Genomic DNA, 21,805 nt, shown 5'->3' with positions numbered 1-21,805 from the left:
AAAGTAGACTACAATCAATATCTGAGGCCCTCCTTCGAATGTCTCCTCCAAGGGTGTTTTGGAGAAGGTCAACAAGGGAGAGGGTCTCCTTGGTGATGGCCCCCCAATTGCGGAATGCTCTCTCCAGTGAAGTACATCTGGCACCAATGTTGTTATATTTTGGTTCCAGATTAATTTAAGATTTTCCTGTACTCCTAGGCATTTAATGCCATAAGATGGAGAATTTTTAGGTTTTTTTTTAATTGAGTCCTGTTTTTAATTTGTTTTCAAACTGTTACTTTTTTAATATTAAAGGATTTATATTCTGTTTTATCACATTGTAAACCACCCAAAGAGCTTTGACTATTGGACACTATAGTAATGTAATAAATAACAATAATATTTCCTAACTATGTTTGAAACCTACTGGTTCCCCTCAACACCTTCCATAGCCAGCTGTGTGAGCAAGAGTGACTTTTTTCAACGATAAATGACTCGTTTGGGTCTTTGCTTTTGAGTGTGGATTCCTTTTTGTTGGTCAAATTATAGGGAATGGAGAATATAAAAGGAATTAAGGGGAATAGGAAGCAAGTTTGCTGCTTGATTAGAATTGCACAAAATGAGAAGATAATGATTACACACATAAAATATAAATAAAAACAGATAGCACTGGATTAAAAACTATTGCAGACTTGCTAAACCATATCTGGAGAAAAGAAGGTGTGGGGGTTTCATGACTGCTCCTATTGTGCTGGGACTGATCTTACTATGGACCTTGTATGACCTGCCTTGTGTAAATGTTGCACCCACTGGATTAAGGAACGGGCTTTGTTTCCACCCCTGATTTTATGTTTTCACCATTCCCCTGCAGCATCACTTGGGAGCCACAACTATGGCCATAGCTAGACCAGGCCTATATTCCGGGATCAACCCTGTGCATCCCACAGGGGATCCTGGCAGCAGGCAGGGACAACCCCTCCATTTGCCTGGGATAATCCTTAGGTCTAGCTAAGGTCCAAGTTTCATTGGCATAGTAGTTACTCATTCCAAGCAGCTCAGCAATGCACTAGGTTTCATGTTTATGATGAAACCTAGGATTGCCACGCCGCTTGTCAATTCTATAGCCAACTACTCCAAGCACATTTCTTTAATTGTGACCCATTGCCATTACTCATATTTCTGTTCAATCCAATCAATTTGAAAGGAGTCAAATCATCCCTCATTATTAAACCTTGTGATGTGGCATCCCTCTTGCTTTCCATCTCAAAAACACCATCCTTCCTTCAGGCAGGCACAGGAAATGGTGTGCCCCTTGCACTAACCAGTGGTCTTCTACTGATGGGTTGTGACCCAAAAGTGGATTGTGAGATCAATCCAGATGGGGCACAGCAAAGCTCTTGCCACCACGTTGGGCACGGAGAAAATTGTGAAAGTGAGTTCCATGTTGCAGGTCAGGAGTCCAAGGTGGATCTCTGGTCTGGATCAGCTGAAGACCACTGCACTAAACTACTCTTTCTGGCACAGATTCTCTCCCAATAGAGATTCTGTGGATAAATTGGTGTGTGGGTGTGTGCTTAGAGCTGTTTGATTTAACTTGCTTTGATTCAAGTCAATCTAGCCTGACACAAATGCTTCATAAAGGGGCATACTTGATGAATACTAGAAATAAAAAAGGGTTGCATACATTCTGCCCAATTCAGTAGAAAATACTGGTGCTTAAATCTTTAAAATAGCAATCTTGATTTCAATGGCTTCAAATGATGATAGATTGCACATGCTCTTATGGTAAATAATTCAAATGATTAATTGTGCTTATTGTTATGAACAGTGTCTTATTTCCAGAGCCATTTTTCTAATATTGAGTCACTATGTTTTATGTTTTTACTTAAAAGGCTCCCTTGATGTCAGTCCATCCTCTAGGAAGTTTGCAAAGTTATTGGATAATAGTACTTGAGGTTGAAGAGTAATGTACAAATCCTTCCCTTTTAGGCAACAGCCCTTTAAAAAATTATCTATATGAGCTCCATCACCAGCGTTTTATTGCACCTTCGTCCTGCCTTGTTTATCGTTTTGCCCCGTGCACCCACATGATATTGTCTCTATCCTGGAGTCATCTCGCCTCTTCCCCTCCATTTTCGGTGTTTTCTAGGGTGGAGAAAGTGTGATTTTTTTCTCTCTCCATGTGGTATAAAACTGCCCTTCTGTCCCCATGTATTGCCATCCTCATGCTATATCACAGAACCTCCTTGCTTGGGGGTGTCTGCATGAAAGGGCAGTCTTACTGATGAAAGAGGAGGGTGTGCTGAGTTGCTCGAACTAACAGGCTTGTGCTAAGTCACTCAAACAGACTTCCACTGCTCCAACCCCACTCTCATTGCTATTTCTCCCCCTTGAAAGGTAGAAACGGTGCCTAAAGAGTAGACAACAAAACCAGGGGGCAGGGGGAAGCTGCCCACGTCCATCAAAATGTCCATCAACCACAAGAACCAATGAATAAAGCAACATTTGCGTCCAATCCATCTTTACATACAGGGTACTCCTTACCAGGTATAAGATACAAAACCTCTCTCTAAGAGAGTCACATTATCTCATATGATATGAGAAGGAGTTTTTGGACCTCTAGTTGCAATCAATTAACTTGTGAGGAGTACACTCTGGGACAGAACAACTCAGAATCAGGCTGGAGTCATTTGCAAAGCAGCAAAGAAACATGCCTTTGCTGTTGAAAAATAAATAAATCATGTTAAACATGCAGACTGTGTAAATATTTGAATAACTTGGAGTCCGTTTGAAAGAAACGTGCTCAAGAGAGAGAGACATAGGAACAGTATCTTAGACAGCTCAGGATGACTATCTATTGATTTTACTCCTATCTGGATGACCTTGTTGTCTGAGATAATAGTTTCTCAGTGAAGTGCATGAAGTCAACAAGACTACCTTAAAGCAGAATATAAAAATCTAGTAGTCCACCTTTGCACAACATTGAATAGTTCTGGACAAAACATTTTTTTCAGCACTTACTGCTTGGCTGAAATGCAGAGAATCAAACAGTTGATACAGCTTACTCCTATGTAAAATGCCATCAGGTTGGGTGTGTGAAAAGCTGCAAATATGCAAGGTCTCATAAATGCAATGGGGGGAAAAGTCTAGTCTAACTTTGTGTCCTCAAGGCAGGATGCCACAAGATAAAGAGCAGCCAAACAAATCAGAGAGGTTCATCAGACGAGCGTTTTATCGGATGCTCGCTACTGCCCACTTACAGATGTGCATGCGTCCTTTAGACATCATCCGCCTCCCGTGTGCCTCCTTGTTTTTCTGTAGTGAAATAGACCCCTCTTACTCCAACTTCGTTTTTAAAACAGAATGTGCCACGATCTGCTGCTGCGTGTAGGAAAAGCGGCATGATACCAACAGCCTCTGAATGGGCCATGTGGTCTTTGCTTACTTCCTCTTTTCCCTCCGGGGGGGCGGGGGGGAAATGAGGAAGTGTGGAGAAGCAATGGTAAGGAAACGCTATTTCCCCTGTTTGATGATGCTCAGAATATGATGCCAGAACACTCAAGCAAGCTGAACAAACCACATGCTATGTGAGAAAGCAAGCATAGAAGCCGTATTAAACACAGTAGGATAAACTTGCATCATCAACTTTCATGTAACAGTGTACACCTGAGATGGTGGCTGTTCTATGCCTTCACGGTGGGCTGCAAAGGAGTGTTGTTATATTCAAACTTGATAGTTGGCTGTTAATAGTTGCCCAGCTTCTTCCTTTTCTACAGAAAGACTTAAATTAGAAGGAATGGGCAAAATCTTGAAAATGTTCATGTGGTAATAATGCCTAATAAATAACTGGGAACAAAACAGGTGCCAATGCAAAATGTCTCTCTCTTATATGATGTGCATTTGGGCTTTTTAATATTCATTCATTGTTTTAGAGCTCAAGTAAATAGGCTACTTGTGGGAATCAATAAAAGCAGACCAATGCCAGTTAAGCTTCTGAAGTCCTCCACACAAACACATGTGAGGAGAAGTGTTTGAGCCTGGAACTCAGTGCAGCTCGCTCCTGCTCATTCATGAGAGCCAGTGTGGTATAGTGGCTAAAGTGTTGGACTGGGAGGTGGGAGATCCGGGTTCTAGTCCCCACTCGGCCGTGGAAACCCACTGGGTGACTTTGGGCCAGTCACAGACTCTCAGCCCAACCTACCTCACAGGATTGTTGTTGTGAGGACAACATGGAGAAGAGAAGGATTATGTACGCCGCCTTGGGTTCCTTGGAGGAAAAAAGGCGGGCTATAAATGCAACCAATAAATAAATGGTTTAGCATGATGTGCAACCATAGGCAATGTGCATATGGTTTGGTTTTGAACGATGCCTTTGATGAATAATATACTCGCCCCTCCCTTATGGTCAAAGTACCTTTAGAACAGTTTTAAAACTTATAAGGTTCAAAGAATGGGTGCCTATGCAGGTTAGGATTCATGTTGCCCAATTTAAATAAAAAGAAGTGCAAGACTGCCCCAAATCCCAACATTCATATAAGGAATTTTTTTTTCTTATGAGAAATTGAGTGGACTAGAAGCTGCCTGAGTTTCAGTCTAATTGATTTCACCTCTTCTTTGACTTGTGTAGCAGTTGGGGAAGCTATTGCAATTCCAAAGTGAGAGACTGAAAGAACTGGGCATGTTTAGCCTGGAGAAGAGAAGATTGAGGGGAGACATGATAGCACTCTTTGAATACCTGAAAGGTTGTCACACAGAGGAGGGCCAGGATCTCTTCTCGATCATCCCAGAGTGCAGGACATGAACAGGAAGCCAGATTCCGGCTGGACATCAGGAAAAACTTCCTGACTGTTAGAGCAGTACGACAATGGAACCAGTTACCTAGGGAGGTCATGGGCTTTCCCACACTAGAGGCCTTCAAGAGGCAGCTGGACAACCATCTGTCTGGGATGCTTTGAGGTGGATTCCTGCATTGAGCAGGGGGTTGGACTCGATGGCCTTGTAGGCCCCTTCCAACGAAGAGTGCTATCATGATTCTACGATTCCCCTTTCCTAAGCCCACTGCTTCAAATGCTGGATTTGGAAAACTGTCGCAGTAGTTCAGTGGGGATGCTGCTCCCACTGTTCTTCAGTACACAGCCTAGAGGGCCACGTGCCTTATACTGTTAGTATTTGTGATAAGTGTAACCGTCAGCAATGCAGCGGGGGAGCAAGCCCACTCTTCTACATTGGACACAAAATGCCATATTTTAAAATCTGACTAAAGCTAATGAATGTGCCAGAACAAAACTCCCACGAAAGTGATCGCTCAGAGCTAAGAGAAAGAACATTGATGGATCTTCATGGTTGTTTGTGCACAAAATACTATGAGAGAGAGAGAAAAATGCAGTAAGAATTATAAAGGTCCTATATTCAGGGAAAACAGTGTTTGGAGAGGATTGAAGTCAATCACAATGGAATAATAAAGCACCAAAATAGGTCATTTTGAAGTTTTCAGAAAATTACATTTTAAATTAGATGAACCTAAAACAGACAGAGGAAAGAGAGATTCCATGGAAACAAGTGCACGTGTGTGAAAGACGACCTGCTAAAATTTAATAACTGAGACAGTAAATGATGCCATACACTACAATTTACAAAACAGCTTTTGGACAGATAGGTGTGAGGAGAAAATATTTCCTTTCTTTGTAACTTGCAGAGAAACTTTTCCAGTGCTTAAATGCTCTTACCAATGCAACTTAAAAACAATCTTGGTATTACTAAGGTGGTAATTCCACATATGGATGCTTTGAGCAGAAGTGTGTGTGTGTGTGTGTGTGTGTGAGAGAGAGAGAGAGAGAGAGAGAGAGAGAAAGTGATACGTAATAGTCACACATATTGGATTCTCCAAATTTATGTTGCATGTTAGTTGGATCTTAGCTGGGCAACCTGCATCCCTCAGCCTAATTTCAAAAGCCCTTTGCAAGCAAACAGCTCAGGCCTTGGGCAAAAGCAATCTGCCCCTTCCCTGGCAGCCTGCTGGGCAGGAAATAAGGAGAGAGAGAGAGAGAGAGAGAGAGAGAGAGAGAGAGAAGGAATGACCCACCTACTTTTGGCTCTGTCGATCCTCATCTCTGGCTTTACTGCCGGCAAGTGGCCCTCGACAGATTACCCATGCAGAAATGTGGCCCTCAAAAGAAAAGAAAAAGGTTGTCTACCCTTTAGCTAATGTGAACAACGCTGACTAACTTGCTATTGAAAGTAGTGTTGTTTAGACTATACCCATCAGTGTTTCCTGTTAAGTCGCCGACTTAACTATGTCTTTCTGCATAGTAACTCTGTCTTCTCTGTGAAGAAAAAAAGGCTTTTGCTTTTTTTAAAAAAAGGAAACACAACAACATTACTGCAAAGATAACTTTTACTGTGCTGCATTAAGCTGTCTCTACAACTTTGTATACTGTGGCATATGCCCTGGTTCAGAAGTTCTCTTAAAACATCTTACCAGTCTGTAGGCAACCCTGGGTTACCTGTTTAACCACACAAACCAGATACCATCTTAGAGTGAGATTAATTCTTCACTCTAGACATAGTTTGTACAGTATTTTCTATTTTCAGGAATCACTTCCTCAGACAAGATTTGTCTTTTGTTTCTTTACTATAAACATGTCAGCATAACAATACTAAATACAAAGCTTATACATGCATAGATTTAAACACATGATATTGCAACATCATCTTAAATCAAGGCTTCTAAGTAGACCAATAGGAATGTCAACGTCAATGATAGTCAGTATCAAGCTTACCAAGATAGTTCAAGCAACATGTTTGCAGTAGCTGATCCAAGAGGCTAGCTCCCAATATTGTGTGTTCAAATTCTTCTCTAAAAATATGTTCATGTTAATGTAGTAAAAACAATATATTTTTCACTAGCTGTACCCTGCCACGCGTTGCTGTGGCATTATTTGGATGAAGTAAAGCATTTTGTTTGGTTTTTTAAAAAGGATGTTTTTACGGTGAGGAGGTTAGTGGAAACTCCTGGCAGTTACCTTTCTTCAGAACGTGTAACTGTCACAGGTGTGACATCTATATTCACTCAGCCAATTGTGAGAGAACATGCAAATAGGAGAGGAGGCAGAGGCAGTGGATTGGCCTACTGGTTGGTTTTTAAAAAAGGATGTTTTTACGGTGAGGTTAGTGGAAACTCCTGGCAGTTACCTTTCTTCAGAACGTGTAACTGTCACAGGTGTGACATCTATATTCACTCAGCCAGTTGTGAGAGAACATACAAATAGGAGAGGAGGCAGAGGCAGTGGATTGGCCTACTGGTTGGCGATGTCACAATGACCTATAAGAGCAAATAGGAGAGAACATGCAAATAGGAGAGAAGGCAGAGGCAGTGGATTGGCCTACTGGTTGGCGATGTCACAATGACCTATAAGAGCAAATAAGAGAGAATATGCAAATAGGAGAGGAGCCGCGTTGCTGTGGCTCAGTCTGGTTAAATTGAAAAGAAAGAAAAGACAAAGCGGATGTTTCTAATATGTTTAATTTCACAATGCTTGTGGATAGACAATATTTTTAGTTGTTCCATTGTCTGTGTAGATATAGAGATTGTCTGGTTTGCCGACTCTAGAACACGCAACATATAATTGTCCATGTGAGAAGCAATCTGTGTCTAGATCTAAACCACACAATTCTAAAGATTGGTCCTGAGCTTTGTTGATGGTGATTGCAAACGCCAATCGAATTGGGAATTGCAAACGCCAATCGAATTGGGAATTGCAATCTCTTAAATTGAAATGGCATATCTGTTGGAATCATAGGAATGCGAGGAATGAGGACATCTTCACCTTTGAAAGGTCCTGTCAAGATTGATCTCCGACTATAACAATTGCCACTTCGTCTATAGTTGGAGCATTGAATCTTCGCACATGTTCTCCAGCAGGCATTTTGTCAGCATGAATAACAATCTTGTGTGTATCAGATGGCATCATGTCAATTGCTGTTTTGAACAAATGTACTAAATTGTTTTTTTTTGTGAAGTAGCTGTTGCAGTTTTGAAATGACGGACCTTTTTATGCCGGTATAAATTCCGCAGCGTGCATTCAATTCATCATTGCCATCACCAATGAAATACATTTGTAGGAATTTATGTTGACTATCTTGAAACGGAAGGAAGGAGCCGGCTTTATGATAAATTTGTCCTTTGACTTTGAAAGTCGGCATAAATGGAGCTGTGATGATTTCTGTGCCGAACGACGTCATTTGGAAGCATGAGTTGTATTTCCTGATGTTAGATAGGAAATGCTTTGATTCTGCGGTATATCCGGCAAGCAAAGTTTGTAATGGCTCTGGTGGTTCTCCAAGTTGAGGCAGTTTAATTTTTCCAGCAGCACAACACATTCCTTTTGTTTCTCCATTAAATTTAAGAGCCCTGCAATAAGGACACACTTCAGTCATAGTGCCGATGAGAACATGCCGCCTCAAACTATAATCATCAGCTGGGTTGTACCGGAATGCAAGGCGATTGTAATCGTGTGATTGTTTACCACGGAGTCGTGTTTGACGTTGATGTGCTGTTTCTAGTTGACATCTTTCAGCCCCTCTCAGCTTGTCGCGTTCATTCTGTTGAGAACAAAGCAGATCTGAAGCTGTAGAACACGACTGCCGTGCTCGCAATCGTGCATCCTCAAGTCTGGCTGAACGTTGCTTGCCTGGTTCCTTGGCACGTATTTGAGGCATTCTTTTTCTTTTTTTCTCGTTTGCTGATGCCCGTTCTTCCTCAGTCTGATTTGCAATTTCTCGTCGCAGTGCTTCCGCTCTGCGAGTACGACGACCTAAGTGTGATCTTCTGTGAGGCATTATTTGGATGAAGTAAAGCAAATTGTTTGGTTTTTAAAAAAGGATGTTTTCACAGTGAGGAGGTTAGTGGAAACTCCTGGCAGTTACCTTTCTTCAGAACATGTAACTGTCACAGGTGTGACATCTATATTCACTCAGCCAATTGTGAGAGAACATGCAAATAAGAGAGAAGGCAGAGGCAGTGGATTGGCCTACTGGTTGGCGATGTCACAATGACTTATAAGAGCAAATAGGAGAGAACATGCAAATAGGAGAGAAGGCAGAGGCAGTGGATTGGTCTACTGGTTGGCGATGTCACAATGACCTATAAGAGCAAATAGGAGAGAACATGCAAATAGGAGAGAAGGCAGAGGCAGTGGATTGGCCTATTGGTTGGTGATGTCACAATGATCAGCAGGACTGGTTTTGAGGAGGCCTATTTCTTCGATTTTAAGACAAACCTTTGACCCCATAGAGAACATAGTTACATAACAACACTCGCGTATTCGAACACAACGCTGTGTCAAAATTTCAAAGCAATCGGTGAAGAACTTTCGGAGATATAAAAGCATGTTTTTACGGTGAGGAGGTTACTGGAAACTCCTGGCAGTTACCTTTCTTCTGAACGTGTAACTGTCACAGGTGTGACATCTATATTCACTCAGCCAATTGTGAGAGTACATGCAAATAGGAGAGGAGGCAGAGGCAGCGGATTGGCCTACTGGTTGGTGATGTCACAATGATCAGCAGGACTGGTTTTGAGGAGGCCTATTTCTTCGATTTTAAGACAAACTTTTGACCCCATAGAGAACATAGTTACATAACAACGCTCGCGTATTCGAATGCAACGCTGTGTCAAAATTTCAAAGCAATCGGTGAAGAACTTTCGGAGATATAACAACAGTAACAAACGGTCTTTTTCATTTTTATTTATATAGATTAAGCCACATTCCTAAGGATGCATTCCTATTCTTTAAATCACATATGTCTAAAAAAAATACTTATCAAAATAAATGACTTTTAACAACATACATATAAAACATTCCAAAATCTCATTACAGGCATGTTTATGACACAATAATTAATTGATTGACTTCATCCTGTCTTGAGAGTGTGTCTTCTCAAAACAGATCTCTTGTACTGTTATTTACAACCTGAGAAGGTCTTACTTGTTGCTTTATCTGATCACGTTCATATTTTTTTAATGCTTCATGTCAATACAAATCCAACATGACCATTGGCCCAACGGTACCCCGAGTGCAAAATCTGGCACCTCTTGCCTGAATTCCATTTCTATTAGTAAAGTCTACCAGTGAGCCTGACACTTCTGTCTCCCATCTGGGAACCCTCAAAGGTAAGTGGCATTCCCTGGGGAGCTTTTGGACAATAAGGCCAAAGCAGACTGGCTCTGATCCGGAGGCACGACTGCCTACAGCTCCTGACAAGCAAATAATTGGAGTTATTGAGACAGGCAGCAGCTGACCTATAGGACTGGACTGCCAGTCATGCAGCACACCAGTCTTCTCCAACCCCATGCCTTCCATACGTGTCAGACTACAAAGCCCACCATCCTCAGCAGCACACCAAGTAACAATGGCTGGGGATGATGGGAGCTGTAGTCCGACACATCTGGTGAGGACCAGGATGAGGAAGCCTATAGCATTCAGTTTCAAGACACACTAAAGGTACAACACTATCTGTTCTGGCCTCCTTGAATCAGAGGCTTTCCAAATACTTCTGAATATGGAATTACAGTAGGAATGGATTTCATCATTCTAATACTTCTAGAACCTTCTAGTAACCCCCACCCCCCCTCAAAGTGCCTTGCCTTGTATGCAAGGCTTTCCTCTGCTAGAGAAGACACTCATAAGAATAAAATGCAACAGACTAAATCATTAGTCAATAAACCAGAAGGGGGAAAACTTGGTCTATTCTTGTGCTATTACACTTGTTGACATATTAACTGCAGTTGAAATCCATAAAGTTAACTTCAGGCAAGTCAATGATTTTTACTGGGGAGCTGACCTTCAATCAATTTATAGTCTCTTAGATCTATTTCTTGTATGTACAGATCACTAGCCAGTGAAATGTATTAAGTAAGTGCTCAGGAGGACTGATGAAAGCTTATTTTTAAATGGAGGTTTTCTTTAATGGAAGAGGACTAAAACTGTTAAGCTGAGTCTGCAATCCTAAATACTGAACATAATGGGACTTATTCATAGGATGGCACTGTTGAAGAAGAATCCTTGAAAAAGAAAGCATCAAAATGTTACTATTTGTTCAAAAATTCCAAACAGAAGAATACTTGGACATTGTCTTATGAAAATATTATCAACACAGCACATAAAAGCTGTAGAATATAAGAATGCTGTTTCTATGAGAAATATTGTTTTTGTGATATTAATCCGAGGTCACAGTATACAGCACAGTGGCACTGTAACATTCTGTCTTATATTTCATTATAATTCTACCTATAAAACTGAAAATATGCATGTGGGTTTGTACGTCCAGAAATGTTTACTCTCTTCCAGATGAGTTACAAACTTGAAATTTGGGGTGCTGGTAGATGTTGCTGTACAATATACGAGAAAAATCTAAAAAGCTGAATTTTAGGGGTTTGAGTATTTTTTAAAATGTAATGCAAATCCCAGGCTTTGACGGCCATTATGCCTACAACCTCCAGCATGCCTTGGGCGGGAGAGCAGACTTACTGAGCTTTGGCCGCCATTTCTCCAAGTAGATGCTTCCTCTGAAACAACATACATATTCTTGTGCCACATGATCAACAGTGGTGATAGAGGAGGTAACAGCTGGGGCTTCAGTCATGAGTGGAGGGAAATGGTGGAGTAGACCATCTGAAACACCTACACCTTCTAGCATGCCTTGTCTGCAGCGGCAACCCTGCCATGTGATCAGCATGAGTCCCCCTCCCTCCACTTCCCTCTGCTCCTCACCGATGCTATTCTTGGAGAGCGCGGCGAGGAGCATCACTGGCCATGAGCAGAGAAGCAGACAAGAACCATGCCAATCGTATGGACAGGTGGCCACTGTGGACAAGGCATCCTGGTAGGTGTAGCTGTTTCAGAGATCTTGGGGGGGGGGGGGTCACAAACTTAATTTGAGCTATTTCCCTTTCTGTACAGTGCAATTACTATATATTTTTTTTCTTTTTTTGCCACCTTCAGTGAACACATGAGGGGGTGCAGGATTGTACCATCTGGCTACATTCCCCAATGCCAATATGTCCACTGACCATTCCCCACGCCTGGCAGTGATGTTTCAGTGGTCTGTGATTCCACTCAGAATTTCAGCCAGAACCACCCAGAACTCTAAAGGAACCATCTAAAATGCTGAACCTATTTTGGGGACAGAACTCAGTCTTGGATAGTTCCTCTGGAGTTCTGGCAGGTTCTGACTGAAACCTAAAATGGATTTTCATCCCCACTGAAATCAGAGCCACTAGCCTCCACTGATTTGGGTATACCTGTCTGTGTGTGGGGGAAATTCTGCATACCATTTGTGGCATACAGTTAAACCAAACCATATTATTTACTCAGAAATAAGCCCCTTTGATTTCAGTTAAGTATTATGCTTCCCATTGCAAATAATATACTTCCTTTTTGAAATTTTGATTACAAAGAAGCAAAGAAAACTTACTTCATTGTTGCCATGCTTTATTTTATTTATTATTTATTAATAATACTTTTATACCACTTAATATAATAACGTCTGTAACCATCATGTTCAGTAGAAACTACCAGATGGCGAATCTAGGTACTATCTGCCAGAAACCTGTGCTAGTGTTTGGCATTTCAGTAGGTATCACAAAAATCTTCTACACTTCTCAACAAACATATGTTCAATTCATCCTCTTACAAGCTACTTTTGCATAAGAGAGCATCATGTATACTCACTATAACTGCACTCTTTTGGCACCATTTCCTCCCAATATTTTAAAACCTTGATAAAACTGCAATTGTGAGGGAAATATGCAGCTATGATAGTAACAGTTGAAGCAATTTCAAAAAGTAGAAAATCCAAGATGCAGTGCAATCCCAGGCAAAATAAACTGGTGAATATATGAAACTGGCTTATATTGAGTCAAGACATCAGTCTAACCAGCTTGGTACTCTCCACTCTGACTGGCGGAGAGGTTTCTCTGAGGATGAGGTCAGAGTATGAGCTGTAGACAGGACATTTTTTGTTCAGCTTCGGCTATTGGGCGGTATAAAAATGTAATAAATAAATAAATTTTAATTTCACGCATTTGAACCAATACACACACCGAAACTCAGCTACCCTTTGAAATTCACACTTCTCTGAAATTTGCAATGGAAACTCAGCTACCCTTTGAAATTCACACTTCTCTGAAATTTGCAATGGAGTTCTCCAATAATGTATACAAACATAGTGCAATACGGAATCCGTGCACAAAATTTTAATGAAAAAATAACATTAAAATGCATTATATTAGGAAACCTGTAAAACGCATTCAAAATGCATGTATTGGGAGAAATGTGCACAAAAATGTGTACAAATTTTCATGTAGGCTTTATATATATATAAAGTTTGGAATAAAACTAATTTAAGATTGGAAAATTGACATTGACAGAAGCACGGCATTAGTATGTACTATCTGAAAACTTTTAAATGGGGATTTGAGCTGAGACACACACACCCTCCATCAAATATACAAGAACATCTGAACATCTTGTATATAAAGTAAAGAATTTAATTGATTTACAGAATTTTGAATTGGCAAAAATCCCAAGTTCAGGTAATATTGTTTTCATCCATGTAGTGACAAACTTTGGCAGAAACCAAAGAGAAAGTCTGTGTGAAATATTACTAAGGCTGCAATTCTAGGCACAGTTATTTAGGACAAGAAGTAACTCCTGAGCACCTCAATGGGACCTGCTTACCAGTAAATATGCATCAGATTGGGCTGTAAGATTTTGAAAGCATCTTGAAAGTTTCCAAGATAGTGGGTAAGGAGATTGAAATGTCTTGTATATTCTAGATCTTTCATCTGATTATCCCTGCAAATATAAATATCTGCCTATCAAGTTTTTATTTCAAGTACAAGACATTCCTGACCTGAATTGTTAGTTTATTCTGCAAAAATATCCTTTTAGGGACAAGCTAGATGTTACTTGCAGCCAAGCCTAGGTTTCTCCTAGATTATTAAAAAAAAACACCAAACAAACAAATGGGAGCCTTGGGAGCCTATGATCAGGAGTAGATGTACACACACCACTCCATCTTGTCTTGTCTTTTTCCCCCTCAAAACCACTCTCCTCCAGTTGGTTTTCTCTCCTTGGGGAAAATATTTCTCCTGTGGGAAGAGCAGGGAAGCAGTAAGGAGAAACAACTGAAGTAGCAAAGGTTAAGAAAGCCCTCCTGAACCTGGTACCCTCCAGATGTTTTGAATTCCAACCACCATCAGCCCCAGTCAACAAGGCCAGGTCAGGACTGCTGGGAGTTGTAATCTGAACTACCAGGTTGGGTAAAACTGAATTATATTACCTGGTCATTCCTAAACTGATTTTCATTAAACAACCCCCACCCCAAACTTGGAAATTGAGAGAAGTGACTGTGTATAACTTAACATCTCACTTTGTTCTCATCCCACTGCAGTGTTTGTTTAATCTCAGTATAAAGGAATGACCCTTTCTCTAGAAATATAGAGTTATCAAACAATGAATAACTGTAGCACTTCCAAATAATTTCTGAAGGAATGTGTTGAATATTTTCCAACTCTTCAGAACATTTGAAAAATGGTTCTCACTCAAGCCATCAAACAGAAATTCCCAAAAGCACCACTATGGTGTATTATGAAGATGAGGAAATGAATATGACACATTGGCAAACAAAGACAACTTAGCTAGAATGCAAAATTTGGGAATAAAGAAATATCCTGACAGTTCACCGCTTGCCAAGGTTGTCGTTATGACAACAATAAGACAGAAGAGCAAGATGGTACTAATGGACACTGCCTTTGATACAAAGGTATTTTGGAGGGTACTGCTGATATATGACACTGCCCCCAACATGTTAGTGTCAGCATTCCTCACCTGTTAACTTTTGAAGCCTATACCAACTCTTAAGATCTGATCCATATTGAACCACTTGAATCTCAACACTGAGTGCACGGATCACCTAAATCATTTTCGTTCCTTACATCACCCAGAAGGGATGGTTCTGCATGAGAATACCAGGCTTCCCATATTCTAAGGATTTTTTCTAACCATAAAAGATAACTCCACATGGATGAAAAATAATAGAAATCCATTCTTCAATCCATCACTGCCTCTCAAGAGCCCATACAGGGCAATCATTCCATCTTGCTTCTTATGTTAGAACAATTCATTCAATGCTGTGCTGTCCAGTGACACCAGCCTCACCAGGCATAAATGTGGTAATGGAAGAGTTTTTGAAAAGGATCCCATTCCACCAATGTCCCCCTTTCATTGTCTACACAACTGCACAAACCTGTTTTTACTGGGAAATATTTTGATCACATCGTCAAAAGTTATCACAAGTGCATCAGCATAGAGGCGGCCAGCACAACACCTAATACCACTACTAGGAAATAAGCAACAATAGAACAAGGTAATTTATATCAGGTGGCAAGGTAATAATATAACCTATAAACAGATGCTATTCTTATTATGGGTTTCATTGGAAAGCAGGCAACCCTATGTTAGTTATATGCAGAAAATGGGATGTTTAGTCCATAAAAGAAATTGTGTAACATAAACTAACTGAATCTTTTAGCACTATGTAAGGACTTCACATAATCTATGGCAGTAGATATACAGCTGCCACTATGTGTTCAAGTAGTAGCTAGCCACAACTCTCTGGTGCATGTAGCTGTTTTGTGCAGGCTTTTTGAATGTATTTCTTGCATGCATGCTATATAGAAAAAAGCAGGTTTCAGTCAACATTTGTTAGTGTGCTTGCATTCCTTCAATATTTAAGTAAATCCACCTAATTCAAAGAGATTAAGTACCATGGAAACAATGTATGGATGTGACAAAGGGCCTTGCTAGACGACGGGTTAGCCTGGTGCGAGGCCTGGGCTCGTCCCTGTGCATCCAGATGACACACAGGGGATCCTGGGCTCGGGCAGGGGTCAAACCTCCCTGGCCTCGGGGTAACCAGAACCGCTTGTGGCCCGGTATTTCCCACGGACTCGTGCTGAGCCCCAGACCGCAGGCGTGTAGACTGGTTCACTGCTTTCCCCGGTTACCACATTTACTCATGAGTAGCCGGGGAAAGCGGCAGGAGGAGCGCTGCGGCCATCAGGGCAGGGGGGGAGATCCGGGGGGGGGGAATCAGAGCCAGGGGATATGGGGGGTGAAATGGAGCCAGAGGGGGATGGGGGAAAATGGAGCCGGGGGGATGGGGGAAAACGGAGCCAGGGGGGATGGGGGGAATCAGAGATCACGGGCAGGGGGTAGAATCGGAAATCACGGTTGGGGGGTGGAATCGGAGATCGCGAGCAGAGAATCGCGGCCAGGGTGGGGAAATCGGGGGCAGGGGGGAGCAGGGAACCCTTTTTTTTTTAAGCCTACCTTAGTCGCTGGTGCGCTCCTGTGCACCCGGCCCCTTTAAGATATTAAACAAAATGGCCGACATGACAGGGCTTTACTTTACCCCGTTGCGTCTGACATGTGGATATGAGCGACAGCCTGCGCTACTTCTAGCGTGGACTGGCCCCTCCACATGCCCGGATTTTCAGGTAGGGCTAGCAAGGCCCAAAGTCTCAATTATATTTGAGTTTTGCTTCTGAGTAGACATGTTTATTTGATTTTAAATTATTTTTAGGCCACCTTTAAGATGGCATGCGGAATAAAAACAGACAAATACCAATAGGCAATAAATATACAATAAAATATTATAAAACTATAAAAACAAATTACATCAGTAAAACCTGTAGCCCACAGACAATGGAAAAGCCAGCAAAACAGGGGGGTCTTCAGAAGCTTCCTGAAGACCTGCAAAGAAGGGGCCTGACAAACCTCTGATGGAAGTGGATTCTTGAGGTGCGGGGCCACCACTGAAAAGGCCTTCTCCCTTGTTCTCACCAGCCTAATCACTCTTGGCAGCAGGTGAATGAGAAGGGTCAGGTTGTAGAAACTTTTTTCTCCCTCACTAAATGCTGTTTATAGCTCAAGGAAGGAAAATAAGATTAATTGCTTGTAACCTACATACATTGGTTTGCCTTGGCTTAATGTACAACCTGATCCTATGCAAGTTTACTTGGAAGCAATTCCCACTGATCTGCTCTCATATCATTGTGGGATGATCTTATTCAAGTTTACTCAGAAGCAAGTCTCATTATGTTCATAGGGTCCCTGGTAAGTGTGCAAAAGATTGCAACCTTATACTACAATCCCATGCATGCTTATTCAGAAGTAAACCCCTTTGTGTTCAGTAGGACTTACTGAGAGTAAGTGTGATATAAGATTGTAACCTTAAAATACTAGGTCTATTCTATTAAGGATTGCAAGCATAAGAGGTTGGATCCAGACTCAGTTATACTAAGACGAGTAACCTTTATGTTCCTATATGATACACACAGGAACATAAAGAGATGCTGAATGAAATAGTTCTTGAAAGCAACTTACCAGAAGAGCTTGAACATTTATTTTTAAGGCATCTTGCAAGTTATAAAGTTGTTTCTAAGTTTTGTTACTGTTCATGAAAAAAGTCCAACCCATGAATTGGCAATGACAAGGGGAAAAAACATCTACAAGTGATATTCAGAAATAATGCTGCAAGCAGATAGTACTGATGGGAACAAATCCATTCTCTTGGTTCTAATTAGTGTTTTTCTCTGTCTTCCATTTCTTTATTTTCATTTTTTTATCTCCAATGGACACCTTAGCAGAAGCTATCAGCTTTTACAGAAGACCAAAATCCTAGCAGTGAACCATAAACTGACCATTTCCATAAAGAGAACTGCTAAATGAGAAACCATGTGCTCAGTATAAAACTAATTTCATGCTTTCAAAAGCACACAGTGGCTTCTAGCAAGATAGTGGCCCTGGGACTTGCAAAGACAGATTGGCTAATACAAATGGGTTTGCTCCTGGTTAGCCATGCTTTACGTGTACTGTCAGTAAGTGGAAATTCTCGAATCTTCTCTCAAACAAACATATTCTTATCTGTAACTCTGTTTGGAAGCTATAAAAACAACGGCTTCATGAATACATTTACTGGTAAAAGGCATGAGATGGGTTAATTTCTCATGAAGAAGAACAGTCATTCTGCAAACAGATACACCACATTCATCATCTTTGCTTATAATTTTCTCTTCATGTGTGGTAATACTAGCCAGACCTAAAACACATCACTAAAGCAACATCTACATCAACAAAGATAAGCAAGCCAAGGTTTAATGAATAATTTTCACATTGAAATGATTGGCTAGAACTTTTTAGGCAGGTAAACACAACTTAATCCTTTGTTGGGCTGTTTTGAAACTTAAGGGGTTGACAATATGAACTTCACAAATTAGTCTCAACAATGTATTTATGCCTTAAGTAAAGAATTGCAGGACTTAAAATGCCATATTTAATTAAAGCATGGATCGGCAGCAGTGACAGTAATTTTATGTCTCTCATAAAACAAGTTGTCTTTGCAAATGAATTTACTGGAAGTTGTCCTATGTTAGACAGGTCATGCCATTTACTAATAACAAGGTCAACCAGAATGTAGTCTATTGCTTTTATTTTATTAGTTGCAAGGCAAGGTTTAGCATTTATCTCCTGTATTTAATTTTTTCTCAAGTCAAGCTTTCTGTAAGTAGAATTTAATGCCCTTCAGGTTATTTTCTGACCACAGGTATACAATCACACTGACAATTAATTAGCCTCATTAACTAATGATCAGCAAGTCATTTTGTATGTAGAGATGCATTTTGATACATTTGAAATGCATAATGACTATCTGCTAGGACAGTCTTCTCAAATGAACAGGCACAAAAGAAGAGGAGAATTAGCCTATTTTATAGAATTGTGTTTATAATGCAATACTATGAATACTGCTAACTACTACTACTACTACTATTCTAATCTGTTTTTCCTCATGCTTTTTCTAGCCTTTGTGTTATCTCTGTTGGCATAACTGAAGTACAAAATGCCACTTTCACAAAAGAAAGATGCCAGACATGTGAGAATGTATAGGAATGAACCTCAAAGCAATTCTGCAATGTTTACTTAAAAATAAATAAATCATTGCTCACCTCTGCTAGGAAGTCCACTCCACATTATGGTAGTGCTAAATATCCAGCTTGTAAAAGAAACCAGGTTAGAAACACAAAACTTCCAGTGTGTGAACAGCAAGAGGTATGGTGGATGCTACAGAGACTTAAGCTCTCCAGCCCTGATCATCTGTGTGACAGTAAACTGTTATACCAGTGCTGCTTCACACCTTCTCCACTGCTGGTTTATTTGCACTGCTCATTGAAAATCCTTTACACGCTGGCAGCATTTTAGGGAAGGACAAGCACACTGAGTCATTTATAAAGAAAGCAGAGCAATTTCAGTTCCACACATTCATTTGTTCTGACACACGTACACACACACACACACACACACACAGAGAGAGAGAGAGAGAGAGAGAGAGAGAGCGCACACTGACAAAGTAGAAGGTCTTCGGGGTAGATTTATGCCGAGAAATAAGCAACCTTAAGGCTTCATTATGAATGCATGGAATCAGCTGCTGTGATCAAATTCAAGCGAAGACAGATGATTATGAAATGGCTCTACCGATATAGCTCCAAACCATGCAGAATGAAGAATCATTTTCCTAAATGGTGTGAGCGTTAAAATTAGCCCTGGGTTTTCTACAGAAGAGCAGCCAATATGTTGAAGGAGGTTTATTATTGGAGGATGTTTTAAAAATGAAAATAGTGACATATTCATTGAGGTTTCCCCCCTCCCTCTTCTAAGAAAATGCACACACATGTTCAGAAAACAAGAAGCATCGGTTATATACTGTCCTAAAATATCTAACAGAAAGCATTTTCTCGAATGGCAGAAATGAATATGGTAGATGTTAAGAGTCACCCTATGGCTTACTGACCTTGTAAATTTAGACCATTTGGTGCTCATTTGGAACCCAACTTCAGCACCTGTTGAGCTGCACTTTAAGATGTTTGCTCTTCAGCCTGTTGCTCTTCCCTCTATTGTTCTGTTCTCTGAGGTTTAATCGGCTCACCCTCCCTACTCTTTTCTTCACCTCTGCTTGTTGCCTCTAGTCTCTCTCTATTAATCTCATCCCCATTCACTACCTCTCTCCCCTCCTTTCCTTCTCTTGCTACTTCCTGAACTGCTGCTCCTTCACCCACAAAGCTGAGGTGTGGGCAACTTGTAGTTCTCTAGATGTTTTGGCCTACAACTCTCATCAGCCCTTGCCAGCATAGTCAATAGCGAAGGATCATGGGAGATGCATGCCAAAACATCTAGAGAACCACAAGTTGTCCACCTCTGCTCTAAATCCATTACCTCTTCCTCTTCTGGCCAAAACTTGCCTACCCCTTTGGAGACCACCACCACTGCTACCCTCCCCTTCAGAGACCTCTCCTTCTGGACAACCAACTATCATAATAATATATTTATTTATTTATTACCCACTTCTCCCTCTGGATCGAAGTGGGGACCAACATCAAAACCAAAAATACTATAAATACATAAAACCGATTAAAAACGTATCAAACTAATACATTATTAAAATAACACCTAGACATCTTAACATTTGACTGGGTAGGCCTGCCGGAAGAGATCAGTCTTTATAGCTTTTTAAAATTCAGAATGACTGTTAAGTTGGTGAATCTCTCCCAGCAGGCCATTCCAGTCTGGGAGTGGCAGAAGAAAAGGTCCTCTGGATAATGGTTGTTTTCGCTGACTGAAGTAAATTCTTCCCAGAGGACCTGAGTGTGCGGGGCGGATTGTATAGGAGAAGGCGATCCCGCATGTAACCTGGACCCAAACCATGTAGGACTTTAAAGGTAATAACCAACACTTTATACTTTGCCCGGAAACTAACTGTCAGCCAGTGAAGTGATTTTAAAATTGGTGTAACCGCTACCTTGCTAGAACTGGGGGCTTATTTCCAAACAGTGCAAGATTCAGCCTCTGATAGCTCCTCAAACTTTCAAGTTCATTCTGTTGCTTTGTGCTCTCCCTTGCTATGTTGCTATATTATACCCCTGGGTCTCTTTTTATTTTTCTTACCGGGCCTTGACATTTGTTTTCTCTCATAACACCCCATCTTGCTCCTTGATGACTACCTCACTGATCCAGCTACCTCACACCTTCTCTCTCTATACTCCTCTTTTGGCCTCACTGCCATGGCCACTCCATTGATCCTGCATTCTCTAAGAACTGTTCTGTGTTGGCTCTCTCCACTGTGGAACTCCAGCACCTGTTCTGACCATCACATTCAGTACTCACTCTCCACTTTCCTTGCTTTCCCCCACTGTCTAGTTTAGGTTGCAATCTCCTAGGGGTTTGGGGTGGATCCGGCTATTTTTGTCTGTGGAACTCCAAAAGGTGCCATGCATATTGACGGTGCTATACAAACAATAATAAACACTTTTTTGAAGTACACAAAGGCTACCCACCACAATTGCACCTCTTCCCAAATGTGAGTTCTATGGTGTACATCACCTCCAGGAGTGATGTCATACAGCTAAAGGAAAGGAGTTCTAAAGCTAGGGAAGTACAGAAGTCTATGCTTTTCAAAGATGGCACACAGAAGGTATTAGAAAGAAGCTAACTGCTGGCTATGGCTTGGGTCCAGAGTTTCCTTGCATAGAACTCTGCTCACAGGAGATTCCTGCTAGGTTATGGTGCCATAGTGATAGGGCCCAGCAGAACCTACCAGGGCCTGCATGTTGCTCTTGGGCTGCATGCTGCCCAGCCCTGTGACAGAGGAAGGGCAGAAGAGGTATTTTTGTTGATTCCTATTCCCCCTACAGTATATATAGGGTGACCAT

The 21,805-nt window shown here is 41.1% G+C and overlaps 1 protein-coding gene across 3 annotated transcripts in view; it reads right to left on the bottom strand.

Moving 5' to 3' along the window:
- Positions 1 to 21,805, bottom strand: part of ZNF385B (zinc finger protein 385B) — a 212,454-nt gene that overhangs the window by 140,970 nt on the left and 49,679 nt on the right. The window contains exon 1 of one of the 3 annotated variants that reach the window (XM_063116306.1): positions 19,049 to 19,384. The exons of the other annotated variants lie outside the window; for them this stretch is intronic. Coding sequence (XP_062972376.1) covers positions 19,049 to 19,073 — 25 coding nt within the window. The 5' untranslated portion in view covers positions 19,074 to 19,384. Of the gene's footprint in view, positions 1 to 19,048; positions 19,385 to 21,805 lie in introns of those variants that run through there. 3 annotated transcript variants of the gene reach the window in all.

This window comes from Elgaria multicarinata, chromosome 2 (assembly GCF_023053635.1).
Source record: "Elgaria multicarinata webbii isolate HBS135686 ecotype San Diego chromosome 2, rElgMul1.1.pri, whole genome shotgun sequence".
Classification (NCBI taxonomy): domain Eukaryota; kingdom Metazoa; phylum Chordata; class Lepidosauria; order Squamata; family Anguidae; genus Elgaria; species Elgaria multicarinata.
This window is presented reverse-complemented; position numbering and strand designations above follow the sequence as displayed.